General features: G+C 41.9%; 2 protein-coding genes across 4 annotated transcripts in view; one reads left to right on the top strand and one right to left on the bottom strand.

Moving 5' to 3' along the window:
- The window catches only part of LRPPRC (leucine rich pentatricopeptide repeat containing), a 106,847-nt gene extending 98,216 nt beyond the window's left edge, over window positions 1–8,631 (bottom strand). Inside the window, exon 1 of the mRNA XM_026486834.4 lies at window positions 8,427–8,631. Within this exon, the coding sequence (XP_026342619.1) occupies window positions 8,427–8,575 (149 nt within the window). The 5' untranslated portion in view covers window positions 8,576–8,631. The remainder of the gene's footprint in view (window positions 1–8,426) is intronic.
- Window positions 8,632–8,906: 275 nt separating this feature from the next.
- The window catches only part of PPM1B (protein phosphatase, Mg2+/Mn2+ dependent 1B), a 216,955-nt gene continuing 206,564 nt past the window's right edge, over window positions 8,907–19,297 (top strand). For 2 of the 3 annotated variants that reach the window (XM_057308987.1, XM_048222577.2), the window contains exons 1-2: window positions 8,907–9,371; window positions 13,152–13,249. The gene's annotated coding sequence lies outside the window, so the exon portion shown is untranslated. The remainder of the gene's footprint in view (window positions 9,372–13,151; window positions 13,250–19,297) is intronic. The other variant, XM_057308988.1, reaches the window with a different exon arrangement.

Raw genomic sequence — 19,297 nt, forward strand, 5'->3', positions numbered from 1 at the left:
GAGATCAAGAATTGTATGCTCTACTGACTGAGCCAGGCAGGTGCCCCGATAATGCCATTCATTTATTTATTTAAAGATTTATTTGAGAGAGAGAGAGACACAGAGAGAGAACATACAAGTGCATGCGGGGGCGGGGGGGCTGGAGTCAGAGGGAGAGGGAAAGAATCTCAAGCAGACTCCCCACAGAGCATGTCTCGGGGCTGGATCTCAAGATCCTGGGACCATGACCTGAGCCAAAATCAAGAGTCAGACACTTGGGGCGCCTGAGTGGCTCAGTTGTTGAGCATCTGCCTTTGGCTCAGGGCGTGATCCCAGGGTCCTGGGATCAAGCCCCACATCGGGCTCCCTGCTCTGCTGGGAGCCTGTTTCTTTCTTTCTCTTCCACTCCCCCTGCTTGTGTTCCCTCTCTCACTGGCTGTCAAATAAATAAATAGAATTAAAAAAAAAAAAGTCAGACACTTAACAAACTGAGCCACCCAGGGTTAGGGTTAGGTCTTAATTAAAGCTGGACTGGGAGGGTGAGACTAGAGAATGGGAAAGCCTCCACTAATTTTTTTTAGCTGAGGATGAAAAGAAACAGCCACAGACAACAGAGGAGGAGTATTCCAAGCAAGCCAGAACAGTCAGCAGGCCAAGCAAGTGAGCAACACAGACGGGATGAGGTTGGAGAGGAAGACTGGGCTAGTGAGTGGGCTAGATCATGAAGGATTGTGACATTAAAGAGTCTAGATTTTCTTTTCGGTACAGATTTTATTCCAGGTACAGAACTGTATCAGAACTCTATTGAAGGGTGCCTGGGTGGCTCAGTCGTTAAGTGTCTGCCTTCAGCTCAGGTCATGATCCCAGCGTCCTGGGATCGAGCCCCACATCGGGCTCCCTGCTCAGTGGGAAGCCTGCTTCTCCCTCCCGCAATCCCCTTGTGTTCCCTCTCTTGCTACGTCTCTCTCTGTCAAATAAATAAATAAAATCTTCAAAAAAGAAAAAAAAAAGAACTCATATTGACGGTTTATAAGCAGGGGTTGTGGCATGATCTATCTCTGTTTTGGAAAGATTAGTCTAGCTGGGGCGTGAAGAATAAATCAGAGGGCAGCAAGAATTAAGACAGAGATACCATTTAGAAAACTACTGTAGCAGTCTGAGTAAAAGGCTGATAGAAGCTTTTATCAGAGTGGGTGGTGGAGATGGGAAAGAAACTCCTAATCACCAAGGCCCCCAGCCGATTTAACTGCAAATTCCAAGCAAGAAGTCTCACCCATACAATTTGTTAATTCTCACTTCTTTATATATAGTGAAGAGGGGCGCCTGGGTGGCTCAGTGGTTAAGCATCTGCCTTCGGCTCAGGGCGTGATCCCGGTGTTCTGGGATCGAGCCCCACATCAGGCTCCTCTGCTGGAAGCCTGCTTCTTCCTCTCCCACTCCCCCTGCTTGCGTTCCCTCTCTCGCTGGCTGTCTCTATCTCTGTCAAATAAATTTTTTAAAAAATCTTTATATACAGTGAAGAAAATTTCATGTAAAAGTGACCTAGAAAGGCTTACTTAATCCTCTGTATACATCCTACCCTATTATGTACCATTTTCATGAACACTTGACAAGCGCAATCTTAGAGACAAAAACAGAAGGCTCCATGGCATGGTAGAAACACAGAGCTCTGAGCTTTAAGAGCATGAGCCTGAGTCCTACAGACCAGCCTGACTTCAGGCTGTGCCATTTATAAGACGTGTGACCTGGCCGAGTTACTGCAACTCTAAGCCTGTAAAATCTGGGAGTTAACAGTATTTACCTCACGAAGATTAACTGAGATACTGCAGTGTTTCCAAAAATATCACCCTTCTGCTAGGCAAGATGGTTTTAGGTAGTATTTAAACAAAAATTTTTCATCTCAGTAGTTTTATCTTTTTAATTAATATTTAAAAATAACTATCGCATCAAGCTCTTTATTTTACTAATATTTTTGTTTAAGATAAAACTGTTATTAACAACACCAGTTTAAACCTAAAACCAATGTCAAAAAAATGTTAAATATAAATAATTGTTTCAGTAGTACTCAGACTGGACAAAAATATCTGAAGGCAGTACACAAATGCCCAAAGTTTGAGCAACACTGAGAAAGTGTACCTAGAGGACCTGGCAAAGTAAGCATAATAAATATCAACTGCACATTTCCTGGAGCATCTTCTTCTTTTAAAAATGTATTCACAGAAAGCACAAGACTTATTTTTAAAGAGCTATTCAAATCTAAGCTCTGCTTATTTAACAACTACATGACTCTGGTAAAAGTATTTGGTCTTTCTAATAAGCCTTAGCTCCTTCATCTGAAGAAAACCTACCTTTACAAAGGTCTCTTTACAAAGATCACATAAGAGAAAAATATGTAAGATTCCTAACAAACAGTGTTCAGTAAATAGCTCTTATTATAGAAGGCACTCAATAAATGTCTGCTCAGTGATCTTTCAAAAAATCTTTTGTAAAGCTGTCTCAATGAACTTTCTCACTCAACTATTTCACAAGCCCTCAATTCTCCGAAAAGTCTTGTCCAGTTAAGCTGTCCCCTAAACACAATTTTATGCTTTATGTAAGCCACAAAATTTTACACTAAAAAAGCCACTTGCAGCTCTTCTACACGTCAAAGTCTCCTGGCTTGAAACACCAACTCTTTTCCACCTATCCAGACCTCCCCTCCACCTCAGCCTCCTCCAGTCCAAAGGTATGTCTCCTTTGTCTCATCTACAACAGGAAGTGATGAACTGTTACCCAGGTTGAGACCTATGATGTGATATTGAACAGGATACTCTTTAGAATCTATAAAATGAGAGTGGGATGAACAAGTTTTACTCTAAAGATCCCTTCCAGAGTTTACATTCTCAGATCTTAGGTGCTTACTTGTAATAGTCTTTAATTCCTAAATTTATAATGTATCATATCACCTTTTAAAAAATGTCTTTATGTCCGTAAGTAATCCCTTCAACACCTAAAGCACAATATATTCAAAACACTTCAAAACCGGGCATCAGTATCTATAGTCTCCCTAACTGGAGATCCCAGATAAATTACTTTACTCTTCTAAGCTTGTTTCCTAATTTGTAATATCAACCCACAGAAGATGAAATACATGTGTGATGTATTCATACAAGCAACCTGAAAATGGTAAAGATCTAATCTGAAGGTACTACTATTTATCCCCATCTCCAAATCTATTCTTCCAACATCCTGACCAATCTCCTGTTCACTCCCTCTCAAGAAGAAAAGGAAGTGGGGTTTCTTGGGTTGTTTTTTGGTTTTTTTGGGTTTTGGTTTTTTTGTTTTTTTTTTTCAGTTCTACACCACCTGAGGTCCTATTAGCCCTTATCTGTGGTATCAATGTTGTTCTTACTGGGCTTTCCATTCCCAGCCTCTCTCTCTCCTACAGTCTGTGTAAATTTTGTCAAGACTTGTACCTCTTAAAACCCTCCAATGCTTCCAACCATTCAATGACCAGCTTCTTATCAACCTTAATAGCTAGAAGGAATCAACTGGCCTTTGCGGTATCAACTTCCACTACACCCAACCCCGTGTAGCCACACAGGACGAAAGTATGGTCTCCAAGTCCATGCTCTTCTCCTCCCCTGGAACACTCTGACTACTCATTACCATATGTCCTCTTAAACTCAAGCGAGCCCCTACCACAAACAAACGTGACTGCTCTTCTCTCTGAGAAACCACAGTATTACATTCCTCTTGTATGGACCGCATATAGGAGTTGTACATGTGCCTTTGATAGCCCTCTGTAATTGATGAACTTATACACACAGAAACCAGAGGCTGAATCGTACCTCCAAAGGACCCAGACAGACTCAATATTTGCTGAGATCTTTCTCTTATTAAGAAATAAACAACGGAAAGTTTTCTTTCCTTCCAACCTTAGAAGTCACATCATTCTGTCATAGGGCAATATGTGCTCTTCACCCTTAAGCCAATCATCAACCTAGATCCACTTCCAAACAGATTTAATTCAAAGCTTATCTTTCTTCTGAAGCACAGAAGTCTAAAAACTCTCACAAGAAAATATTAGCACCTTCTGATCCAAAGTGTGAGGAAAAAAGGAGTCGGGGAAAGCAACAGTGTTTGCCCTTCAAACTCCCCACAGAGGATAAAGGAAGAGCTGGTTTTTAAGAAAAATTTGTTTAAAAAAAAGAAAAAAGTACTGAAATGGGAAATGAGGAGCAAGACTAAAGAATACAGAAGTATATACTTTCTGGTGCTTCAAATTTGAAAATAAATTAATAAATTCTAAAATTTCACTCAATAATTCTCATCTGTCTTTCACAGGACATTCCTGGAAATCAAGACCGGGGTGAATTTGTGGAGGTTCACTGCACTGTAGGCTGCATTACATATCCCTTCAAATGTCTTTGCATCTCACGATATTCCTTCCTCAATGTCTAAGATTTTCGCTGATTTACTCAAAAAATATTTTACACCTACTACGTGCCACAAAGTCAGATACCAGGAGAAGCAAAAAGAAAAAGACAAAAATCGCTGCCTTCAAGGAACGTACAGCCAGGTTTGGAGTGCTATTTGGTACACATGTAATCACGCTAATGGCTGCTTAGTGATTCAGGATCTGAGAAAAAGCACAAAAGAGGAGTGGTCAAATGGGAGAGGCAATCAAGATTTAACAGAGAAAAGGAACACCTGGGTAGGAGGAAGGGGCGACACATCCCAAGAGTAAACACCACATTCAAAGGCAAAGAGATGTGCAACATGGCCCCTCAGAGCCTTGGGGTATCTTTACCATCTGGGGCTTGTTAGAAATGCGGAATCTGTTTCCCTGTCCAGACCTACAAAATCAGAATCTACATTTTTTTTTAAAGATTTTATTTATTTGACAGAGATAGAGACGGCCAGCGAGAGAGGGAACACAAGCAGGGGGAGTGGGAGAGGAAGAAGCAGGCTTCCAGCGAAGGAGCCTGATGTGGGGCTCGATCCCAGAATGCCGGGATCACGCCCTGAGCCAAAGGCAGACGCTTAACAACTGCGCCACCCAGGCGCCCCCAGAATCTACATTTTTAACATCCCCAAGGAATTCTCATGCTCCTTAAAAAGCCCTGCTGTAAAGGCCTCAGAAGTAGTAGTTTGGTACAGCTAGAATACAGGATGCCATGGAAAGGAACTCATAAGAAGTGAGGCTCCACAGGCATCTCCAGATCATGAAGCACCCTATCCTGGAACCAACGGAAGCCATCACGGTATCTAATTCTAAGTAGGAAAATGACATGAAGGTATGGCAGTTTCAAAGAGAGTAGGGCATAACATGAGGGTTGAAGAAGAGGGATTCATTCTAGATGGAGTAAATCTAGCAGAACCGAATATTTGTATAATCAATACATAGGGGGTGAGTTGGGTCAGGGAGGTGTCGATGAAATAAGAATGAGAACTCTCTAGGAAGCAGACAGAAATGGCAGCATTCACTAAAACAGGGAACACACAAGGAACAGATATGAGAGGAAAGATGAGTCCCACTTGAGATGTGATGGGTTTGAAGCACCTGTAGTTCAACCAGTGGAGGTGTCTAGTAAATGGTCTCTATCCAGGAAGAGAAATAAAGCCATTATCAGATAGGCAGGAAGAGGCTGATGCCCTGAATATGAATAAACTCGCCCACAGTGGATGAAACATAAGGACTAAAGACAAACTCCCCCCAACACATCAACATTTAATAAATGAACAGAAGAAAAAGGAAGTAACAAAGCACATGAGAAAAATCCTAAAGAGAAGAGAATCATGAAAGACTGGTGTCATCAATGCCAAGCAAAAGTCTCAAGAAGGGAGAAATGGGAGACAGAATAACATGCCAGAGCTCACGGCCTTAAAAGTGGATTTAGTAATTAAGAGGTCCCCTGGGAAAAGTAAATGAAATAAACTTTCATCTACACATACATGATTATAGATAGATACATACATACAAATATCCATACACAAAGGACACATACATCTCAATGGCTCTCTGTAGGTGATAGAATTAAGGATAACTTTTTTGTTTTATTTATATCTATCTATTTAAGATTTTAATTTTAAAGACTCTCTGCACCCAACGTGGGGCTCAAACTCACAACCCCAAGATCAAGAGCCTCACACTCCATTAACTGAGCCAGCAAGGCACCTAAGGGTGATTTTTAATTTATTACAATGCCCTGCGTATTTGCAATTGCTCCTCAAGGAACAGGAGATTTATAATTTAAAAATATAAAATAGGGGCACCTGGGTGGCTCGGTCAGTTAAGTGACTGACTCTTGATCTCTGTTCAGGTCTCGATCTCACAGTTGCAAGTTCAAGTCCTGTGCTGGGCACGACACCAGGTGTGAAACGTACTTAAATAAATAAATACAGTAAAATAAAAATATACAATAAAAATTAATAAATAAAACAACGATGGCTTTTGCCAGTAGTGAGACTGCAGTGGGTGGAAGCGTGAATATGAAGTGAGGAAATAAAGGAAAAAGGAATAGGGTCAGGGGAAGGGAAACTGGTAAGCATCTATAGATAAGTCCAGAGTTCTAGGAAAGGGTCTGTTTTTCAGGTGGGAAAGATCTGGGCATGCTTGCAGGCTGTGGGATAGGAGACTGTATAAAAGGACTGTTAAGAGTGGAAGAGAAAGAGGGAATACTCTCGTTGCTTGTTATGAGCTGAGCACACAGTTGTGAGCAAGACAAAGTTCTGCTCTTATGCAATTCACTTTTTCTACTAAGAAAACAAACAAAAAAGCAGATTAATATTGGACAAGTCAGACATAGTATGATAAAACTAAAATAGGGTAGTGTTTACATTGAGTGCCGAGGTAAGGCTTCTCCGAAGAAAGAGCGTTTAAGTTGAATCCTGAATGACAAGAAATCGGCCTCGCAAAGAGAGAAAGGCCCTGTTAACTCTACTTTACAAATCATGAAATTGAGGATCAAAGAGCTTAGGTAAGATTATGTACCAAATAAATGGAATCCAGGTCTGATGAACACCCCGACCAATATCCTTTCTACTAGATTCTGTTCTACTGTTATCTTCAAATGCAACAGTGAAGATGAAAGATACCATCGACCCTCCTCTGGCCTCAGAGGGATAGTTAAGGACGGAAAAAAAAAAAAAAAGAGTAACTGGCACAACTTCCTCCAAATAAAAGTCTTTGAAAGCTGAGAAAGCAGAGGCATGGCTCCTGAAGGTTAACTGTTCAGGCCTAATAACAAAATCCAGGCAGGCCGTAAGCTACAAGTAGGCTACATTCCAAAGATCTATAACTGAGTTGTTAAGAAGTCGTAAAAAGGTTTCCTCCATATAATTTTATGCAGAGAGTAGGTTTCCAGGCTGTTCCACAAAGATCCATGTAATCATGGTTATTACTATTATTATAACTAATAAAGCACTTACTAAGTACCAGGCCTTATGCTAAGTGCTTTTTATAGATAATCTCATGCAGTACTACCAATGCTATTACCACTCCATCTAACTAAGGAAACTGAGGCCTAGAAATGTTAAGTAACTTGTCCAAAGGCAAATCCTCAGCTCTTAGTCCTAAACTGTCTCCCAAAGTACCTTTATTTATAAACAGTATTTCAAAATCATTTTTCTCCAATTCTAAAACCTCAGTGCCCATCTCCCCTTCTCAGATGGTCAGAATACTACTCCAATACTTTTTCATCAAACTTCCTTACCCCCTCTCCAAGTCTATGCCAGACCTATTTCCTAGTAAACCTCAATCCATGAAAGCATTTATTCACACATTTGACACCACTGATCCCTTGGCATTCTTATATCCCCACGAAGTGCCTTGTACGTGTTCACTTACTCACTCACTGATACTTACAGAGCCCTACTGTGACAATTCCCAACTCATACCGCACACTTGTAATTATCGAGGAAAACTCCACTCCAGAATATACGGGCAAAAGCCCAAGCTGATGATAACTAAACGTCCCTCTCTAAACTAACCCTAGCTCACCCCAAATTCCCAACCTATCCCTCCCACCCCCAAAACATAAACCTCTCAAAATCTAAGTTCTAGCTGGTTACTGATCACCGATAATGCTTGCACGTGGGACAGCACCCAAGCCGGTCAGTCCTATGGAGAAGAGTAATACCTGATCCCAGCAGCAGCCTACAAGCCCTCCCACCCCAAGCTTAACAAATCGCCGGTAGCCCGAGGACAGGAAGACCCAGTCCCAGGCAAGAGCAGAATCCACGCCGGAAGCAAACCTAGCACACGGCCATGACCTTCTGAAGTCGACTGACCCTATCACCCAAAAACTTCTGCTAGGGAGCGGGGTCCGAGACCCCGGGACGTTTGGCCCCACAGCGACGAAAAGGGCACGGAGGGAGACAGGGGGGCCCGGCCCCCGCCAGCATCACGACCCCGGGGGACGCCCGCGCTGCAGACCGGCAAAGGGTAGAGCGTAGGCACTCACCCGGCGACGGGCCCGGCGCGGGCGGCGGGCAGACAAGGAGAAGCGTGCGACCGGCTCAGGCCGCCTGCGAGGAGGCGCAGGGAGAGCGGGAGGCGCGGGGCCGCCCCGGCTCGGAGGAGCCAGCGGGCTGGTCTCAGTAAGGCCGCCATGGCTCGGCCGTCCCCACCGCAGGATGCACGCTGGGCCAGAAGGACAGGGGGAGCACGTGACCGCGGGGTCGCCCGGCGCGGAAGAGACCAAAGGCTGGGCGCGCCAGACGTAGGGGGAGCCACGCGTTGTTTTAGCTTGGAAGATAGACAAACTAATTTGTCTGAGGACATATGAGCCCCATGCGATGTGTTAATGATAATGTGACGTAACTGATTATTTGAGGTAGCTTCTCTTTTCGTTTTCTATCCTTCCTCTCAGCATGCTCAGTGCCTTCCCCCCCTTCACTTTTCAGTTGGTAGAGTCAGAAGAGGTCGACTCCTCCCAGGTTAGCGCAGGGGCTTGCGGGGGGCCAACTAGCAAGGACACCCGGGAAGTCTCGAGAGGAGCCGACTATGAGGGTCCCAGCGTGTGGGACAAGTCGCGGGCGTGCGCGGATGTTGTCGCAGGCATTCAGCGGGATCCGCTCAGCGCCAAAGTTGCCGCGCGGATGGGGACGTCCTGATAGGAGAGCTCTGAGAAGTGTGGGACTGAAAAAACGTTGAGGACCTTTGCACTGTGCTAGGGGCCTCCAAGGTTAAATAGGATGTGATTTGTGTTCCTGGGGCTTAAGGACAGTGTAGAAGAATACGTAGGCTTACGTAGGTCCAAGCCTAAGTCCTTAAGCAGGCAGTGCCTCGCTTTATGACATAGGTGGATGCTAACCAAGGTCGTATAGTTTTAAAGCTGGAACTGAATTCATTATCTTCCCCAGCTCCCACCCCGCTTCTTCGTTCAGTAAATGCACCAGCATCGGAGGTAAGATAACGTTAGAAATGAGTCCGGAGCCAAATCTGGGGAAAAACCGGTGGCCCTTGCGTTCACAAGGTTTATAGTCTGGAAGGGTTCCCTGTGTCCACGTGGGAAGCCGGGAACCGGCTTCCACTCCCTCTTCACCTCGCTGTATCCTACCCATTGCCAGGTGAACACTCAGAAGTATTCTCTGGAAGCCCTCCATGGTAATTCCCAGTGTGGCTGTTTATCCACTCAATATCCAGCTCCTTGACAGCAGGGACTGACCTTTTCTTGTAGCTGAACACCTACCCAGTGCCAGGCACACAGTAGGTTGCATTAAACATTTACTGAGTAAATGAGCATTTTGAGGTTATCTAGTTTCTCTCTCCTTTGAGAGATGAGGAAAAGGAGATCCAGAAAAAGTTAAATGATTTATGCTGGGTTATAGAACTAGGCATTAGTAGTATAATTTATTAATTCACTCACTCAACACTGATTTATTGAACACCTATTCAGTGTCAGGCACTGTTTGAGATGGGAGTCCCGCAGAGAACAAGCAGGTGGAGTCTGGACTCTGATTAAGGGCTCCAAAGTTTAGTTTGGGAAGACAGATAAGAACTGTCATGTAAAATAAATCAGGATAAAGAGATTGAAGGTGGCATGTTCAGCCCCTTCAAAGAACAGCAAGGAGGACCATGTGGTTTAGAGGAAAGAGTAAGTCAGGGGAAGGAGGGCCGGGAAAGTCTGAGGTAATTGGGGGCCAGATTATGCAGATTATTGTAGGCTGCTGTAAGGACTTTGATTTTTATTTAGAAAGAGATGGGAAACCATTGGAAAGCTTGGTGTTTTGCTGTGGTATGAATCTATTTACATTTTTAAAGAATCAGTGGCTGCTGTTTGGAGAGGTGATTTTAAGGGAATAAAGGTAAATAAAAGAAGGGAGACTAGTCAGGATGCTCTTGCAATAATCTAGGCTAGCCGTGGTAGTGGCTTGAATTAGTGGGGTACAGGTAGGATAATGGGAAAGGGTCAGGTTCTCGCTTTATTTAAATAGTAGGACAAAGAGGGAATTGTTCATAGATTGACTGTGGCATATGAGTCGAGGATATTTCCAAATATCCTAGGGCCTGAGCAATTAGAAAGATAGAGGTGGCACTGATTAAAATGGAAACTATTGAGGGAAAAGCAGATTTAAAAGGTGAATCAAAAGTGATCTTACGGAATATGAAGCTTGAGGTGCCTATTAGACATCCAAATATCAGGTTTCAGTAGGGGGTTTTGCTCTAAGATGTGTAAGTCTGGAGTTCAGAGCAAGAGATACATGTGGGCGTCTGCAACCTATACCTAATATTTGAAGCCATGGAAATGGATGAAAGCACCAAGGAAGAAAATATAGAAGAGGGATGAGGTTTAAGGACTGAGGCTTGTGACATTTCAATATTTAGAGGATGCAAAGATGAGAATCCAACACAGGAAGCTGAGAAAGAATAGCCAGAGAGGTAAGAGGAGAGCTGAGAGAGAGACAGGTGAGATCCCAAGTAACGGAGAGGCAAGTCTTTCATGAAGGGTGTTATGAACCATGGAAAATGCTGCTGTTTGTTCTGGTAAAATGAGCACTCAACATTGACCATAGGATTTGGCAACACAGAGGTCCCTGGTGATGTTGAGCAACATTATGGTGACCTGTTGAGTCAAAAGTTAGACCAAAGTTAAGTTTAAGAATACATGAAGGAAGGGAAAGTGGTTACAGGGAGTGTAGACAAACATTTTGAGGAATGTAACTATGAAGGAGGGAGCAGAGAAACGGGTGGTATCTAGAAGGGGTGTGGGGTCAAGGGAGGTTAATTATTTTTTAAGATGGAAGAAATAATAGCATGTTTGATGCTGACAAAAGTCATCTGTACGTAACTATTTAAGTTAATTTAAACTTTTACAAATTTAGTTCCTCAGTGATTAACCACATTTCAGGTACTCAATAGCCACAAGTGGCTAGTAGCTACCATATTGAACAATGTGGACAGAGAACATTTCCACCATCATAGAAATTCTGTTGGATAGGGCTGCAGTAGGGAGTGAAAATTTGATAATGCGTGAGAAAGAGAATGAGTCATTGAGGAGGCAAGAGGGAATAGGATCCAGCAGAAAGTGAAGGGGTTGGCTTTAGATAAGAATCTAGACAGTCCCCTGTTGTCACAGAAGGAAAGATAAGATATACGGTTACAGATGCAAAAAGGCTGGTAGAGGTAGTGGTGAGAATGAGTGGATGTTCTCCTAATTGTTTCTAGCCCTGAAACCCTTCATTCCTAACCGACGTTCTCTATGTTGCTGTACCAGGCTTCCTCTTTTTTTTTTTTTTAAGATTTTATTTAATTTGTTTTGTCAGAGAGAGACAGCAAGAGAGGGAACACAAGCAAGGGGAGTATGAGAGGGAAAAGCAGGCTTCCCACCGAGCAGGGAGCCCGATGCGGGGCTCGATCCCAGGACTCTGGGATCATGACCTGAGCCGAAGGCAGACGCTTAATGGCTGAGCCACCCAGGCGCCCCAGGCTTCTTAAAGTATGAAACAACTACTGATGAAATTTGTCTAGGCATTCATTCATTTATGCACTCTTAAACGCATTCATTATTTTTTGAACACCCCTAAAATCTGCCAGGCAGCAAGTTAAGTGCTAGAAAAACTACGATGAACAAAAACAGAAGTGGTCCTTATAGTTAGGGAGCTTGTATCCCAGAGGACAAGGCAGATATTAATCAAATAATCACACAAAATAAGTTACACACTGAAACGAGTTCTGAGGGAAAGAGACATGTTTCCATGAGACAGTGTATACCTCACCAGGGAGTCAAAAAGATTCCCAGGGAAAGGATCGTTAGGTTGTGGTCTGAAGAATGAATAGTTAACACATGCAAAGTGCATGCACACACGTGTGTGTCTGTGTGTTTTGTACATGTGTATAAGAGGGAAAGAGTGGGGTTTGCTTGTTTTTCAGTTCAGACTTCCCAAATCGTCCAATTTCTTTAGACTACAGAAGCTGTGACAAAGTGGAAGAGAAGTCCAAGTTGATCATCCATGGTTTCTCCCTTAGTTTATTCTGAACTATGAAGTGGATTCAAATGTTGGTTAAAAAATTGGGAGTCCCATAGCCTCTGGATAGAATCTTATTGGAAAGACAGTTTAGATGCTGGACTTTGCAAATGTACTTAACTACTTGGTTTCCTTATGTGTAACGCTAGTGAAACTCTTCCTCCCAAGATTTTTTGGGAGTATTAGATAAAATAAGTCAAGTTCTTACAGTACCAGGCACATAGGAAGCTCTGAAAAATGATGCAGCTACCATTATTGTTGTTGCTGCTTTTCATGATCTAGTCTAAACCTCATGAATTTGGGTTCTTCTCTGGTCTCTTCTTGGAGTCTGATTTTTTCTGACACTGCCTAAAAACCTATAGCTAGTGTCTCAAACTCCTCAAAACTTAGCATAAGCAAAGCACAGAGCAAGTTAAATCACAGGGCAAAGAAGTTATACATGATACACTTAAAGAGCTTAATTTATACAGTGGTTTATACCATATTGTATCCAGATAACCATTACCAAAGGCAGTGTGATGAGTGCCACAAAGAAGAGGCAAACCAAGTGACAGCTGGGCAGGAGAACAGAAAAAGGTTCCATGACTCTTAAGCCCTTGGAGGCAGGGAAAGACGTAAAATAGTAAGCATGGTGGTGAGGGGAGTTCTAGGCAAAGGGAACAGCAGAAGCAAAGATACAGAGCTCTCCTTCCTGACATATATCCTTCCTTAAACTGCAGAATGAGTTTTTGGAGACTGAAATCTGCCCAGAGCCTATGGAGTAGAGGAGAAGATCACTAAACCAGTGGCTTTCACACTTCGGTGACTGTGACCAGTGGTAAGAAAATACATTTTATAAATGACACAAATACACACATACGAAAAGAAATGTCATAAAACAGTAACGAGCCCTACTACGTGTGATGCCCATGGATATTCAGTATCTATTCTTCTATTTCACTTTTTTTTTTAAATGCTGATTGATCCTGGGGCACCTGGGTGGCTCAGTAGGTTGAGCATCTGCCTTCAGCTCAGGTGGTGATCCCCAGGGTCCTGGGATCGATCCCCGCATGGAGCTCCCTGCTCCCTGCTCAGCCAGGAGCCTGCTTCTCTCTCTCCCCGCGACTCTCTCCCCGCTTGTGCTCTCTCACACACACACTGTCTCCCTCTCTGTCTCTCTCTCTCAGATTAATAAAATCTTTTAAAAATAAATAAATAAAATAAAATGCTGACCGATCCTAATTCGAACAAACTAGTTGTAAGGAAACATTTTTTAGACACCTGAAATGTATTGCACAATACCAGGAATTATGGCTCACTTTTTTAGGTGTGACAATGGGCTATTTGGTGATGCGATAAAATATGTGACAGTATCTTGATAATCATGGAATATTGGTGATTTTACTGTTCTCTCTACTTTTGTATGTATATGAATGTTCATAAAGAAAAAGCTGAAATGCTGATTGTGTTTTGATTTCACGATACTCATTAATGTAGCATAACTAGAAGTTTGAAAAGCACTGTACTCAATCATGTCAATGTAAATGCAAAGTAAACAGCACCCAGCAGGCAAATGTACCTGTGAGAGCTGGAGACTGTTCATAGGAGCGACAGGGTTGATTGACTTCTTCAGCAGCTAGTTGTTTATACATCAAAACTTGCTGTTGTTCCTAAATCTTTTTTTTTTTTTTTTAAGATTTTATTTATTTATTCGACAGAGAGAGAGACAGCCAGCGAGAGAGGGAACACAAGCAGGGGGAGTGGGAGAGGAAGAAGCAGGCTCATAGCGGAAGAGCCTGACGTGGGGCTCGATCCCAGAACTCTGGGATCACGCCCTGAGCCAAAGGCAGACGCTTAACCGCTGTGCCACCCAGGCGCCCCCCTAAATCATTTTTTAAATAATTTTACATGTCATATGAAATATCTGAGATTGTAGCCATTATATTTCTGAGACAAAGATTTTCATTTAAGACCAAAGTGGTGGTCAGAAAAATAAAGACCAAAGTGATGGGGTTTTTCTAAAGCTTTTTTCTTTATTAGTTTCAAAGGTAGAATTTGGTGATTCATCAGTTGCATATAACACCCAGTGTTCCTTACATCACGTTCCCTCCTTAATGTCCATCACGCAATTATCCCATGCCCCCACCCACCTCCCCTCCAGCAACCCTCAGTTTGTTTCCTAGAGTTGAGTGTCTCTTATGGTTTGCCTCCCTCTCAATTTTTGTCTCGTTTTATTTTTCCTTCTCTTCCCCTATGTTCATCAGTTTTGTTTCTTGAATTCCACATATAAGTGAAATCATATAGTATTTGTCTTTCTCTTACTGACTTATTTCACTTAGCCTAATACCCTGTAGTTCTATCCACGTCATTGTAAATGGCAAGATTTCATTCTTTTTGGTGGCTGAGTAATATTCCATTGTGCATACATACCACATCTTCTTTATTCATTCATCTGTCAGTGGACATCTGGGCTCTTTCCATATTTTGGCTATGGTGGGTACTGTTGCTATAAACATTGGGGTGCAGGTGCCCCTTCGAATCACTATGTTTGTATCCTTTGGATAAATACCTAGTAGTGTAATTGCTGGATCATAGGGTAGCTCTGTTTTTAACTTTTTGAGGAACCTCCATACTGTTTTCCAGAGTGGCTGTTGGTGGTGTTTTGTTGGTTTGTTTGGCTTTTTTTTAAGGAAACGTTTATCTTCAAAATTTGAGCTGAAAGTATGGTATTCAACACCGTAAATGGAAAATTTACAAGGCAATGGACATTAATCTCTTTTTTACTTTGGTCAATTAAACTTTTTTTTTTTTTTTTTTTTTGGCCTCGTAAAACTTTTGATGGATCACAAAGGATCAGAAAATAGTACTGATCATTCCTACTTGTGTTGGCCTTTTTGGAGTCTCCTCCAGTTTTCACACAAATGTACTCAAAATAGTGGGAGCAAAGAACCAAGTGATTGTCTCGAGTTTAAAAGCCTATTTTGCTTAAAAGCCTTAACATATTTTAAGCAGCAGATTTAATGTTTAGTTATGATTGTATTTTCTCTTAAGGCACTTGTCTGATGAATCAAGGGCTTCCTCCATCTGTGACTACATTTTTCATATCCAAATTTATTCATGTGTGTAATTCACAATTATTCAAAAAATATTCTGCTCAGACCTTTATTTGTACATAGCCCCCAGATTCTCATTATAAGTGGAGGTCTAATTTGTCGTTGTTACACCCTTCAGCAACACTTCTGTCAAATAATAATTCTTTCGTAAGCGCACAAACCAGGAAGACAGATGCAAGGTCATTTACTATAAGAAAGTAACCAGCACTGGCAACAAGGGGTTGTTGCTGATATTTTCCCGGTGTTGCCATGTGTGAAGGCTGAAAGTTTATGTGTTTCCCACAGGGCAGATAGTGTCTGGATAAATCAATACAGAAAAGTAGTCAAACATAATTGGCATTTCAGTGTACTATAAACTGAGTCCCTTCAAGACAGAAACCAGTTATAATCCTTGCAACAGCCAAGAATAAACTTTAGGAAATCTTTATTAACAGTCATTGCTAATTCCTAAAATGTGTCATGGGTCTTTTAAATTTCCTGGGTAATTGGAGTTTTTTGTTTGTATTGTTTTTAGGGAACTAGAAAATGTATTTAATATTCTTAGAGCAATAGATAATATGGAGTTTTTGTTTTAGCTTGTGTCTCTCTAAGGGTTGAAAAATAATTTACATTTTAAAAGTTGGACACTTTTGGGGCTCCTGGCTGGCTCAGTCAGAAGACCATGTGACTCTTGATCTTTGGTGCTGAGTTCAAGCCCCACATTGGGTGAAGAGATTACTTAAATAAATAAATAAATAAATAAAACTTTTTTTAAAAAGTTGGACAGTTTTATGCAACTTGCTTTCCAATAATTTCAGTTTAATTTGGAGGTAATAGCATTTACCTGGGCTCAGTAAAGAATATATGGATTTTCCATTGCATTAAGTTGCAAAGACACTGGTATGGCTCTTGTTCTTGGCTATCCATCTTGCTTTCCAGGCCTGTGTGGGAGAAATGCAAGTGGCCTGGAAATATGTTACCCTGGGGTGCCCAGGTGGCTCGGTCGTTAGGCATCTGCCTTCAACTCAGGTCATGATCCCAGGGTCCTGGAATCAAGCCCCGCATTGGGCTCCCTGCTCAGCAGGGAGCCTGCTTCTCCTTCTGCCTGCTGCTCCCCTGGTCATGCTTGCTTGCTTGCGCACCTCTCTCTCTCTCGTCAAATAAACAAATAAAATAAAATAAATATGTTACACAAAGCAGGATTTAGAAACAATTCGTGTCTTTAGGTTGTCTCCCACTGAAGAGTGAGTGTGTTTTCAGTCAAGTGTGGGACAGTTGAATCATGTTAGATTAAAGCATTTTTTGAATTATGTATGGGGAAGCACCTGGGTGGTGCAGTCGGTTGAGTGTCTGACTTTTGGTTTCTACTCAGGTCATAATCTCAGGGTGGTGAGATAGAGACCCGTGTCAGGCTCCATTCAGTACAGGGTCTGCTAAGGCTCTCTCTCCCTCTCCCTTTGTCCCTCCCCTTGCCCCGTGCGTGCGCACTTTCTCTCTCTCTCTCTCTCTCTAAAATAAATAAATCTTTTTTAAAAAATGAATTATATATGGGAAGAAAGTTATGTGTTCATTACTGCATGTTAGAAGGATTTTTTAGTCAGCAGTTTGTTTTGGGTTGGTCTGCAGTATTTCCCAAATATACATACTTTTGATTTCTGATACCATCCCCCACTTCTGGTCACCAGATGAGCGCATGACCCAGGCCTAGCCCATGAGACAATCCCATCCTTTTGGCTAGAGTGATTGTTTTGGGGACCCAAAATAAGGCATAATTGACATAATTCGTTGAATTTTACTAACTGTGGCTAGTAGAAGAAATACGTAATTCCAGAGTCATCAGCCATGAGGATGTGAATCAGTAGTTGCTGGGAGCCATTCTTCCTGCCCCATGAAGACATCTAGGGTATTCGGTAGAGAATGAGAATGTGTAGAGAAGCAGAGCCAAGGACTGGAGAGAGGCCTGATGACTTCATTGGTGTTTCTATATCCAGTTGAGCTTGAAGACAAATTTACCCTTGGACTTCCCAATTATTTGAGCCAACAAATCGCCTTTGTACTTAAGCTAATTTGAGGGGTTTTTGCTGTTGCACTAATTAAAGGCTCTCCTTAATGTTGAGTTTGGATAGGATCATGATTCTTTAACAGCATGCTTCCTCTAAACATGAATGTTTATTCTTTTTTATTATTTAAATGTCTTAATTCTCTGTGTTCTCATCATTTCTTTTATCATTTTGTTGATTATAAATTCATTACATTTTTTAAAAAAAGCACTGAAAATGCCGAAAGAATAAAATATAACCAAGCTATCCTTCAAAGTTTCAAAAAAGGAACAAATCAAGGACGACTGATTTTTTTTTTTTTAAATCAGATATACTCCCAAGTTGAAACTAACACATCAAAAATATTCCACAGCCAAATAGTGCAAGAGGTTGAGAAGAAATACCCTAAAGCAGAAGTGGAATTGCCTATTGGCCAAGTGGCTTGGAAAGAAGACTTTCCAAAAAAAATCTAGATTAAATTCTACACTACACGCTACCACCAACTCCCCAGATATAATTAGGTGCTCTAGGGGGCGTAGTTTCTTCAACTTCTGCAGATCCTACAACATACATATTTTGCATAAACTTCCCAGGTGATTCTGATGCACACCAAACTATAAATGTATTGAATGAATTACATCAATTAACTCATTTAACATTCATAATGGTTCTATCATACGGATTCTGTTATCAACTACATTTTTAAAATGAGGAAACTGAGGCACAGAAAGGCTAAGTTGCCTGATATCTCACAGCGACTCAGTGGTTGAACCAGGTTTGAGAACCACGCAGGCTGGTTCCAAAGCCAGTTATTTAACCACTACCCTGTACTGCTTTGAAATAATGCCCGTCATGGCAATAATTGTGACAATTGCAGGCAGGCCAGGGGGAGAAATGTTTGGATTCATTTGGGGTCTTCTGCCTCCCAGGAACTATTCGACCCCAGTCAACACTAGTTTCTCTCATTTCTGACCTTCTTAGACTCAACTTAAAATCAGCATCAAATTCTATCCTCCCTTTGTCCTGTTATCTTGCCTTCTCAACCATAACAGAAATTGACTTAGTGGGGTGCCTGGCTGGTCCAGTCGGTAGAGCATGCAACTCTTGATCTCAGGGTCACGAGTTCACACTCCACGTTGATCATGGAGCCCACTTTAAAAAGAAAAAAAAGCATTGACTAAGAACTCAGGTCCAGTTTTCTCTCTCCCCTTGCCTGTAGCACCTAGTATGGTGCACCATTATTTGCTGACCAGATTCGGAAGTAAACTGACTTCAGAAACCTGCTTACTTGTGAATTTTAGATGCATTTAGCACTGAATTCTTGAGATTGACATTACATTTTATTAGCTCCTTCCCTTTTGCAGTTTTAGATATTTAACCAGATACTCCCTTTCTTTAGTCACATTGGATATCCTTTTGTTGATCTCCACCACTCAAAGCCCGCATTTCTTTTGCTAATCAAATTGGTGTGGGAACATTCCCTTCCTGCAGCTGAGAGCAGCTCTTGAAAATTTTTCCTTTTTGAGCATGCTTCCAGCAAGCTCTTTCCTCTTTGACTTTTGTTTGCTTCCTAGAAATGCCCATGCTGGGACAAAATTACTTTATCCAGATGCCAGTGATTGAAAAGACATTCTAATTATCTGTCGATGGTAAATCATAAAACTTGTTTAGAAACCCATTTGTTGAGCTTGTGAATGTTCAGGGGAAAGAGTGGTTTACCTAATACCACAAAAGGAGCTTGCCATTTGGAAATTC

The sequence above is a fragment of the Ursus arctos genome, unplaced genomic scaffold, assembly GCF_023065955.2.
Source record: "Ursus arctos isolate Adak ecotype North America unplaced genomic scaffold, UrsArc2.0 scaffold_8, whole genome shotgun sequence".
Lineage (NCBI taxonomy): Eukaryota > Metazoa > Chordata > Mammalia > Carnivora > Ursidae > Ursus > Ursus arctos.